The 11402-nt window shown below is 45.6% G+C and overlaps 1 protein-coding gene across 30 annotated transcripts in view; it reads left to right on the forward strand.

Annotated features, from left to right (window-relative positions):
• Nucleotides 1–11402, forward strand: part of LOC111833775 (pleckstrin homology-like domain family B member 1) — a 39216-nt gene that overhangs the window by 23976 nt on the left and 3838 nt on the right. For 22 of the 30 annotated variants that reach the window (XM_072701695.1, XM_072701692.1, XM_072701677.1 and 19 more), the window contains 11 exons: nt 179–283; nt 1540–1683; nt 2272–2430; nt 3453–3524; nt 3648–3750; nt 5184–5466; nt 5580–5670; nt 7577–7723; nt 7974–8193; nt 10900–10985; nt 11130–11177. In XM_072701695.1, the coding sequence (XP_072557796.1) occupies nt 179–283; nt 1540–1683; nt 2272–2430; nt 3453–3524; nt 3648–3750; nt 5184–5466; nt 5580–5670; nt 7577–7723; nt 7974–8193; nt 10900–10985; nt 11130–11177 (1458 nt within the window). Of the gene's footprint in view, nt 1–178; nt 284–1539; nt 1684–2271; nt 2431–3452; nt 3525–3647; nt 3751–5183; nt 5467–5579; nt 5671–7576; nt 7724–7973; nt 8194–9099; nt 9250–10899; nt 10986–11129; nt 11178–11402 lie in introns of those variants that run through there. The other 8 variants (XM_072701680.1, XM_072701705.1, XM_072701681.1 and 5 more) reach the window with 6 other exon arrangements.

Here is an 11402-nt window from a genome sequence, read left to right on the forward strand (position 1 = left end):
TGTAGTGGATCTAACAGGGATTTAGCTGATGCTGGAGCACAGGATTGGTGGTAGTGAGTGACTGATACAGTGGGTGCGAGAGAGAGAGATGGTGTGTGTGTGTGTGAGCACGTGTGTTTGTGTGACCATGACATGACAGTCTCTTTGTTCCATCTGGCATTCCATGTGGCGGCCTTAGGATCATGCAAGGATGCCAGATGTCTGTAGGACATACGGGGGTGATGGGCACGACTGCCACTCTGCCTGCCCACCTCAGCCCTGCTTTCCCCTTCCTCCCACTGAGGTACCTCAGCACGCCCCTTTCTTCTTCCTGCCTCTGAGGTACCTCAGCATGCCCCTTTCCTCCTCCTGCCTCCCAGGTACCTCAGCACGCCCCTTTCCTCTTCCTGCCTCTAAGGTACCTCAGCATGCCCCTTTCCTCCTCCTGCCTCCTAGGTACCTCAGCACGCCCCTTTCTTCCTCCTGTCTCTAAGGTACCTCAGCACGCCCCTTTCCTCTTCCTGCCTCTAAGGTACCTCAGCACGCCCCTTTCCTCTTCCTGCCTCTAAGGTACCTCAGCATGCCTCTTTCCTCCTCCTGCCTCTAAGGTACATCAGCACGCTCCTTTCCTTCTCCTGCCTCTAAGGTACCTCAGCATGCCCCTTTCCTCCTCCTGCCTCTAAGGTACCTCAGCACGCCCCTTTCCTCTTCCTGCCTCTAAGGTACCTCAGCATGCCTCTTTCCTCCTCCTGCCTCTAAGGTACATCAGCACGCTCCTTTCCTTCTCCTGCCTCTAAGGTACCTCAGCATGCCCCTTTCCTCCTCCTGCCTCTAAGGTACCTCAGCACGCCCCTTTCCTTCTCCTGCCTCTAAGGTACCTCAGCATGCCCCTTTCCTCCTCCTGCCTCTAAGGTACCTCAGCACGCCCCTTTCCTCTTCCTGCCTCTAAGGTACCTCAGCATGCCTCTTTCCTCCTCCTGCCTCTAAGGTACATCAGCACGCTCCTTTCCTTCTCCTGCCTCTAAGGTACCTCAGCATGCCCCTTTCCTCCTCCTGCCTCTAAGGTACCTCAGCACGCCCCTTTCCTCTTCCTGCCTCTAAGGTACCTCAGCATGCCTCTTTCCTCCTCCTGCCTCTAAGGTACATCAGCACGCTCCTTTCCTTCTCCTGCCTCTAAGGTACCTCAGCATGCCTCTTTCCTCCTCCTGCCTCTAAGGTACATCAGCACGCTCCTTTCCTTCTCCTGCCTCTAAGGTACCTCAGCATGCCCCTTTCCTCCTCCTGCCTCTAAGGTACCTCAGCACGCCCCTTTCCTCTTCCTGCCTCTAAGGTACCTCAGCATGCCTCTTTCCTCCTCCTGCCTCTAAGGTACATCAGCACGCTCCTTTCCTCTTCCTCTCCTGTAACTCTACTAGTCAGGTTGATAGTATAAATGACTGCATTTCATTGAAGCTCTAATATTCTTTTCCTTGGTAATTTTCTTCCTTCTGTCTGCCTTTTTTTCACATTGTTCCTGCTCTCTTTTCCTGTGCTTCTCTTTCTGCTTCTGCTGCTGAGAAGGAGTACATCACAGTCGGACAGCTGAAGCAGATCTTTGGGATGCCGAAGGTCGATGCCCCCACCAGCCCACTCGCCCCATCATTCCAGCACTCTGCTTCCTGTCGCACAGCTTCACCTGGCTTCTCTCCCTCCCTACCATATGAGGTGCTCAGAAGAGCTGTCCTCAGTGTGTGTGTTTGTAACTGTGCTTTAATGTAAATAAAGGTAAATGTAGGTTTTAAGGATGCTGGGTCAAAATGGCCATGGGCTTTTTTTTGGTGCAAATGTGCTGCCTGTTGTGGAATTCACCTTATGGAAGCATGATTTATGTGTTAGTTTTATTTGAAAAATAGTTTAAGGTATAGTTAAATGGCAGGATCTGGTGATGCGCAGCCAGCTCCAGGAAGTGCTCCGCATGTGGCAGGATCTGTCTCATTTGGCGAGTTCGGAGTATGATTCAGAGGAACTGGGTTGTGGGTCTTGGGGAGGGTTTCTCAGGAGACTCTGAGAGGGCTTGTGTTGCTGGGTGGGGTGGGGTGGGGGTATTAGAAACAGTCTCTGCACCGGAAGGATGTTTACATTCTTTGAAAAGATCAAGATCACAATCATCCCGCTGGCTATTGCTGATAAACAGCTGACTTTATTTCTTCATTTCTTTTCTCTAATTTCCATTCTCTGTTTCTTTTCTCTCTTTCTCTCCTTTTGCTCCTCTGCTCTCTTGCTCTCCTGGGCCGGGGGGTTCTTCTGGCCCAGTGTGACTGGGTTAGGTCTGAGATGCCCTCTCCAGATTTAGAGTGGTGGTTCCAGGTGCTCATGGCTGCTGGGGAGGCTGTTCCACCTTGCCCCCCACCTCTCCCACCTTGCCCCCCACCTCTCCCAGCTAAATCTCTTTTCTCTGCCCGGTCCCTGCAGGTAAATACCTCAGGACCATTAACCTGCTCTCCCATTTTTCCCTGCTTGTGAGTTCTATGCGTATCTACAGTGGGTCATGAGAATTTAATGAGTGTTTGTTCTATCTTCTGGGTTCTTCTCCTCTGCATTTGTGTTCAGTGCTAAGTGACGTGTAGCCTGTTGTTTTGGTGTCTGACATTACCTTGGGGGTAGAGCTGCCACCCCATTGGACCCACGTTGGGGAAAATGGAACGATGATTCTACCTCCCCCCCCCCCCCCTTTTTTTTAAGTTACATTTAACGGAAGCTTGGTTGAGACCATGTTATACTGCCTGGCCAAAAAAACAAAGTCGTCATTTGAATTTATATCAGCAAATATGTAAGAGCCAATGACTGGATCATTATTACAGCCCAGCAACGTTATGCAGCAATAAAGTAAAATCAGCTGAGTACCTCAATCTACTGAATGGCCAGGTTACACCTCCATCCATCATCAATGGATTTTTTCTTCCCTGTTGACATGGGCATATTCCAGGACAAGAATGCCAAGATTCATTGGGTTCGAAATGTCAAAGAGTGGTTCAGGAAGCATGAGGAATCAATTTTCACACATGATATTTCACCAAATAGTTGTGACCTTAACCTCATTGAAGGTCTTTGGGATGTGCTGAAGGAGGCTTTACGGAGTGGTTCAACTCACTTGTCAATACAAAATCTTGGTGAGAAATGAATGCAAATCTGTATGAAAATAAAGGGTGAAATGTTGCATAAGCTTGTGGAAACAATGCCATGAGAAATGTGCGCCATAATCAAAGCTAAAGGCGGTCCCACAAAAAATTCAAATGACGACTTTTTTTTTGGCCAGGCAGTGTATTTCTACTCACGCTGGGGGTGTTGGTGTGGGGGTCTATCCCAAGTAAACCCAGCCAATATGCAATGGAATCTGTTTTTATGGCAGATTTTAATCAGCCGTCCAATACAGGAAAATTATTCCAGGAGGTCTTTTGACGTTTGAATTCTGACCTCTATATCCTCCACCCCAGGTGTATCAAGGGCAGACAGGGTCTTCAGTGCAATACAACGCAGCCACTCTGGGACGTAACCGTACAACTAAGGTAGCCCTGATCCTTGCTGATGCATGATCTGGACAGTATGCTATTGCTTGGCTGTAATGTAGAGAACAAAGTAAATGGGTAAACACCCGCTGACTCATGAATTCTTCCAATTTGGCTCCACAGAGCCCCCTGGTGGCCTCTAGCAACACTGGCAGCCTTCCACGAAACCTGGCCGTTACCCTGCAAGGTATCGAGGCCAAGAGGCAGCTGGCCTTACAGCAGAAAGGTAACCAGGATGCCCTTTTCTAGCTCTGCCACAAGGGGGCCTGTGTGCCCCCACATCGTTTTGAAACATAACAGGGTACATGCAGACCAGTCCTGGAAAGGGTACTCCACTCACAGGTGCCTGGAAATGAGTGGGCACCTTGAGAACATTAGTGGCTTAGTCATAGGGTTCCCAATGCCAAGCCTGTGAAGCAAAAACGTCCCAAATACTGAGCTCCTTACGGTGTTTATCCACTGCTGACTTGAAAGCCGCACAGCCCCACTCCTCTGCATATGTTCTGTCTGGGAGGTTGCACAAATGTCCTGGAAATGAGCCTGTTGGGTTTATCGGGTGTGTTTATGTATCTGTGTGTGTGTGTCTGTGTTTGCGTGTGTGTCTGTGTACTTGTGTGTGTGTGTGTGTGTCTCTCTGTGTGTGTGTGTCTGTGTGTATGTGGCTGTGTGTGACTTTGTGTGTGTGTGTCTCTGTCTGTCTGTGTGTGACTTTGTGTGTGTCTGTGTCTGTGTGTCTGTGTGTGACTTTGTGTGTGTGTGTCTGTGTGTGACTTTGTGTGTGTGTGTCTCTGTCTGTCTGTGTGTGACTTTGTGTCTATTTATGTGTGTGTGACTTTGTGTGCGTGTCTCTGTCTGTCTGTGTGCGTGTGACTTTGTGTCTATTTATGTGTGTGTGACTTTGTGTCTGTCTGTGTATGTGTTTCCTGTTTTAACTTCAAAGCTTGTGGATGTAGTGAATGCAAACTGGAGCTTTTGGGAGTTTCATTTTAGCCACCGTTTCTCCCAGTAGTGTGTCTTCCCATCTATAACATCTTGAGTTATGTCTGTGTTGCTCTGGTCCCTCCACATCGGTGTCCACCGTAAGGCACCCAGTCCAGGAGAGCTTCACTGGTAGAGCCGGGAACTGGTGGGCGGTTTGGTTTTGCGATGGATAGCACCTGTACCCCTCCCACACTTGGCATTCCCCCTCCTGTCAGCCAGGCTCCTTTGCCTGCCATTTCTCCTCCAACGGCTTTGAAAAGTGAGCATGAATCCGGCTTTGAAGGCAAAGCGAGTGCTGACGGATAAGTCGTCACACCGGTGTCACCAGGAGGCTCTGTGCCTTCTGTCATTTCTTCTGGTGTCGTTTTTTTTGGCCTGTGTGGTGCGCTGACATGGCACACATACATGTTGCAGGGCTTTGCGTGTCTGAACATGACAAACAGTTTGGGGGGGGGGGGCATTATGGCCCCGGCATCCTGGGTGGCACAGGCTGTGTGTATTTTCAGCATGTGTCTCTCTGAGAGTGGGCCTTGTATTCAGTGAAGCAGAACCACTCAAATGTAGGATCCTTCCTAGTGTATCTGTGTGCATGTCTCTGCCTTGCTCTTATATCTGTAAGGGCTTTGGTGGATGCCCTGCTGCTTTACATGCCTTTACTGTCCTCCCATGATCCTTCAGGGCAGCAGGTGATCGAGGAGCAGCGGCGGCGGCTGGCTGAGCTGAGGGAGCGTGCCGCGCTGGAAGCACAGTGCCAGTGGGAGGCGCTGCGCGGGTCACAGTCCCGGCTTGACGCCCCTCCCCTGCTGCCTGGGCCTGCTGGGATACATCACTCTATCCTGCACCACCGGCGCCCCTCAATGGGAGAGAGGCCATACGACACGGTGAGCCTGGAGAGCTCCGACAGCCTGGACACCAGCATCTCCACTGGTGACAGCTCCTTTCCCCCAGACACTTTCTCCAGGTAAACAAGACACTCTCCCTTGTCATTTTTAAGTTACTTCTTAAAAGCAGAGTAAATGAGATTTATTTGTGTGACTGCAATGATGTGTGTACACCCCCGTGCTGCCTGAGCAGTGCCAGCGTGATGGACACCCTGCGGATGGAGGAGATGGAGAGGCTGCTACGAGAGGCCCAGCTCGAGAAGGCCAGGCTCATTGAGAGCCAGGTAAGGCCTGCTAAGGAAGGCCAGGCTCATCGAGAGCCAGGTAAGGCCTGACAGAGAAGGCCAGGCTCATCGAGAGCCAGGTAAGGCCTGCTATAGAAGGCTAGGCTCATCGAGAGCCAGGTAAGGCCTGACAGAGAAGGCCAGGCTCATTGAGAGCCAGGTAAGGCCTGCTATAGAAGGCTAGGCTCATCGAGAGCCAGGTAAGGCCTGACAGAGAAGGTCAGGCTCATCAAGAGCCAGGTAAGGCCTGCTAAGGAAGGCCAGGCTCATCGAGAGCCAGGTAAGGCCTGACAGAGAAGGTCAGGCTTATCGAGAGCCAGGTAAGGCCTGCTATAGAAGGCTAGGCTCATCGAGAGCCAGGTAAGGCCTGCTGGAGAAGGCAAGGCTCATCGAGAGCCAGGTAAGGCCTGCTATAGAAGGCTAGGCTCATCGAGAGCCAGGTAAGGCCTGCTATAGAAGGCTAGGCTCATCGAGAGCCAGGTAAGGCCTGCTATAGAAGGCTAGGCTCATCGAGAGCCAGGTAAGGCCTGCTATAGAAGGCTAGGCTCATCGAGAGCCAGGTAAGGCCTGCTATAGAAGGCTAGGCTCATCGAGAGCCAGGTAAGGCCTGCTGGAGAAGGCAAGGCTCATCGAGAGCCAGATAAGGCCTGCTAGATAAGGGCAGGCTCACAGATTCTTGCTTACTAAATAGGGATGTAACAATACACTCAACTCACGATTCGATACGATTCTGAGTTCACGATACGATTTTCTCATGATTTTTTTAACAGGATGAGCTGCAGACAAATTTATTCAAAAATGTTCCTTTATCTTTCTAAACTGTGCAAAAAGTGTCCTCTTCTTAACAGTGCAACTGAAATCCTGTTTAAAAAAAAAAAATGTTTTTTTTTTAATTCTTCAAATAACTAAACGATAATGCTTTACATTAACTGCACCTTCATAATGCTTTTATATTGCATTCATAAAACGTTCAGTACACCTTCATAATGTATTCATTAGGTATTCAGAAATCATTCATAAACATCATGCATGTATACCTTTACATAATAACATCCCTTAACAGCTGTAATATACATTAATAACAAACATTATATAATAATAACAAACATTATAATTCTATAATCATGTAATGTTTGTTATTAATGTATATTAATGCTGTTAAGGGATGTTAGGATGTTAAAGTGTACTTGCATGCTGCTTATGAATGTTCTATGAATGCATTATGAAGGTGCACTGAATGTTCTATAAATGCATAATGAATGCATTATGAGGGTGCACTTAATATAAAGCGTTACCAAATAAACTAAGGCTTGCATGTGCAGCTTTTTAGCGTGGTTCGCCCTTTTAATAATCTTTGCTCTCGGTGGTGAATTGAGCTCACTGTGGTGCTGGTGGACATGCTGAAACTTCCACTTTCTGCCGTGAAAATGCAAATTTCCCACTTGTGGGACTAATAAAGGATTATCTTATCTTATTGTTCATTGTGCTATTTGTGTATGTTATCAGTATTTTACAATGTTTGCACGCAGTTTTTGTCTTGTCTGCGCTTTTCTTGCCGTTTTCGTTTGTGATTACCAGAAAGCTAAATTGCTGCCACACGGCCGATTTAAGATCAGGGGGTGTGTGCTCAATTTCAAATTCGCTCACCATCTCGCGTTCGGTCAAAACCAAAAACTAACATACGACATCAACGTGAATACGCAGACGAACTGACATTGTGAAATCAAAGTAATATTACATCAGTTTTTCTGTTAAGTAAAGTACTTCTAAAGTAGCAATTCATTTTCCACATCAGCCGGTTTAAATCGTCATACATTTACATCGATTTTTAACCGATTTGAGATTCATCGTTACATGCCTACTACTACAATGCCGATCCGTCTACTGCCTATCCCTCCACATGTAGGTGAGGGAGAGCCAAGCCAGGAGTGAGCTGCTGGAGGAGGAGCGCAGGAAGCGGGAGGAGGCAGAGAGGAGGCTAGAGGAGGAGATGATGTTGAGACAGCAGCTAGTGGAGAAGGAGGTGAAGATGAGGGCCAGGAACCTGTCTCAGGTGGGGCTGGGCTGGGTCTCTGACAGCAGCACCGTCTCTTATCAGGAAACCACATTCTCAGCATTTGTCTCACAGGCCCTATCTAAAATACATTTTTATGATGATAATTTTTATAATTTGCTAGTGTTGACCTTGACTAAGGTCACAGCTAGCAGTGTGAGAAGTGAGCCTTTGGCAGCCATGGCTGTGAGTGACACGCCAGATCTCTGCACCTGCCCATAACCGCCAGGCCCTCGTATTCCACTTCCAGGCGCGTCCCATGACCCGCTACCTGCCCAACCGCAAGGAGGAATTTGACCTGCGCTTGCACATCGAGTCCGCCGGCCATAACCTCACCGGCTGCTATGACTTGATGCTCACCGAGAAGATGTGCAAGGGCTACCTGGTCAAGATGGGAGGCAAAATCAAGTCGTGGAAGAAGCGCTGGTTTGTCTTTGACCGCATGAGGAGGACCTTCTCCTATTATGTGGGTAAGGCTCACGAACTACAGTGGAAAGTCTGCATGCTATAGAAAGTCTGCACAGTGCAGAATTTTAATGTGATAAAAAATGTAACCAAGACAAATCATATCGCAACTTATTCCACCTATACTGCAAAATTGCAACGTATATAATGAAGGTGAAAACAAACAGAAACTATTTACTGAAAATTTTGGGGGGAAAAAATCATACAAAAACCTGGTTGTGTTATGGAGCTTTTCCACCGCACCAGGTACTGTACTTTTGGTACTTCAAGAAAGTACCAAAAGTAGGGTACTTCAAGATGTTGGCTTTCCACTGGTACTGGCGCCAAATGACATCACAACATGAGATGGGGTATTTTGTACTGAATTTGAAAAATGCCTATAGCTGGGTGATGTGTGATATTAATACCAACATCGCATGTTGTGCACATGCAATTCTTACATTACTATTAAGCTAAATTTAGATCAGGCTTTTTCTCACTTTCAATTCTGTATACGGACAGAGGGAGCACAGGGAGTTTGTTTTGCCAAAACATTTTTACTCTGTTATAGAAAAAAAACTTAGCTAGCATTGCAATTTTAATTATTGCTTTTATTGATTATCTAATATATGTTTAAAAATCAGTTTAAAGTTTACCTCGCTGCTTTTGCATGAGCGACTGTGGCTCTGGTGTGTTTTTTTTATTGTTGTGTTATTTTTGCACAAAACATACCTTTTGGAATTATGGCAGTTACACATCCCAGATTATTGAAGGTTGTACATATTTATGCAGTCAGGTTTTGACTTGGTTTTTATTTTCATTTTTTACCTAAACAGTTTCAGATTTGTTTTCACCTTCTTTGTATAGATTGCAATTTTGAAATAAATGTGGAATAAAGTTCTGACATGATTTATCTTGATTTCATCACACAGCCACCTTTTTAGCAGGGGTGTGTAGACGTTTTATATCCACTGTAAGGCTAATCTGAACACAGGACCTTTGGCCAGCGGATCTCATTCAAATCTCCATATGTGCATCATCCGTCTCCTGTATGAGGGCAGCTCTGGACTCATCCAGTCCATGTACGTGTTGGTTTATTATAATCCATCCATCCATCCATCCATAACTGATTATCCAATTGATTAGGAAGCGGGGGGCTCAAGGCAAGAGAGCACTCTGGAAAGGAAGCCAGCTTTAATATTTAAATTTTATATTCTTAAGGTTTAGGAATGAAGTTACTACACACATCAGGGAGCAGCTTCCTGTTTGCCTTCAGTCAGGCTGGTAACTGATGATGAAATAAGATGCAATACCTTCACACCGTGCTTGTGCGGAGAGCGTGTGCTGAGATACACTCAGGTGCCGCAGCAGGCGACGCGGCACGTCTGAGCGCAGCTCTGGGAGTCACGTCGCCCAGCCGCTCACGGTCTCATATTTTATATCCATATCCTGTCCTGCTTATCCTGTTCAGGTTCACTGATGAAAAAATACCAGGCAATTATTTGTTTGTTACGGAAGTCTGTAGAGGACATGCATAAACTTTTTTTTTTTTCTTTTCGTTATCTCGAGATCACGACTTTTTTTTTTCTTATTTTTTAAGCCGTCATCTGTCAAACGTCACCCGGTAACCATGGAGAGGTCCCGGACTCTCCAGTTGGTTGGTAATGAAACTGACTACTCGTTCAGGCTCACTATAATTTCTCAGACGGTATAGCTGCAAATTTCTGATCCTCCTTCTCAAATGACGAACACTAATATGACAATTTTCTAGCACCGAAACTTATTTCCTCGTATCCATGATTCGGTGCAATATATCTCGACTCTTTTCCCGCAATTTGAAGTCTAACTTGGTTTTACAAACAAGTGCAATATAACCATTTATGATATTGGTGCAATATACTTTTACTTTACAGTGCAATATACACTTTTACTTTTCTTGTAACTTTTGGACAAATGTACTTTAGATTCCTATACAGACATTTTCTATCTTATTTAATTTTAATTTTATTTATTAGAATGTTTAACAGTGCTGTAATTTGTTTTACCCTTCATTCCTATTTTTATACTTGTATTGTTCTTCGGGTTTATATGTGATTGTGCAGTCGCAATGTGAGCAGTTTCTTCCGGGATTAATAAAGTCTTCTGATTATGATTGTGATTGTGATTCTGACTGTGATTGGGACAGTCCTCGATCAAAGTAAAATCTGATTCAATCGTCCATGAGGATAATACTAAACCTCGAGATCATGGGAAAGTGACATGGGTTATGTCAAGATCACAAGAAAAAAAATAAGTCGTGATCTCGAGAAAACGACTTTGGTTATGTCGAGATCACAAGAAAAATAAGTCGTGATCTCGAGAAAACAAAAAGGGAAAAAAAAAAGTTTATGCATGTCCTCTACAGACTTCCGTAGTTTGTTTACCTTGGTGCGCTGTTAAAATGGAACAAATTGTACATTTCGAAGAATGGATGTTTTATTTATAAAAAAAATAATATTGTTTGTTGCTGCAACAACTACGAATAACTGTAATTTAAGGATGTAATTACAAAGCATGTTTTGAATAAAGATTCGCCTTTTGTTCTGACGGCACCCCTATGCCCTGTCACATTCTGTGCTCAAACTTCTCATAGCTGTGTTGTGCAATGTTTTTATAGTGTTGTAAGATTGTTACTTGTTCTTGCTAGATGTCTCTCTGCGATTTCGTAAAATTGCATTATGTTTGACCCCCAGACAAGCACGAGAGCAAACTAAAGGGAGTCATTTACTTTCAAGCCATCGAGGAAGTCTATTACGACCACCTACGCAGCGCGACCAAGGTGGGTCCCGCCTCCTGCTCAGTCACCATTCATCCTGCAATCAGCTTTAAAAGCTTAGAGAAACAAGATATTTACACATTATGTGCTATAATTTGGGGTTTTATTTCTTGTTTTTCCTGTTACTGTGGTTGGCTGGCTTCTCAGAAAGGACTTTTCAACCTGAATTTTGCCAATGTATGTATCACAGCCCAGGTGAATAACTAACACACTGCATCCTTTTGCTGACTTTCCTCTTTGGCTGCAATTAAATTATGGGTTAAACTAATAAAAATGCAGTTTAAGAAAATCATTAAAGAACTTCTTTCAGGGCTTCCAGTTCAATTGACAATTATATTAGATTGAACTGGTGGATTCATAGATTAAATCTCATATCATGAAACTTACTGTAATTTTACTGGTTGACTTGCTATGAATTTT

The sequence above is a fragment of the Paramormyrops kingsleyae genome, chromosome 17, assembly GCF_048594095.1.
Source record: "Paramormyrops kingsleyae isolate MSU_618 chromosome 17, PKINGS_0.4, whole genome shotgun sequence".
NCBI classification, from domain to species: Eukaryota; Metazoa; Chordata; class Actinopteri; order Osteoglossiformes; family Mormyridae; genus Paramormyrops; species Paramormyrops kingsleyae.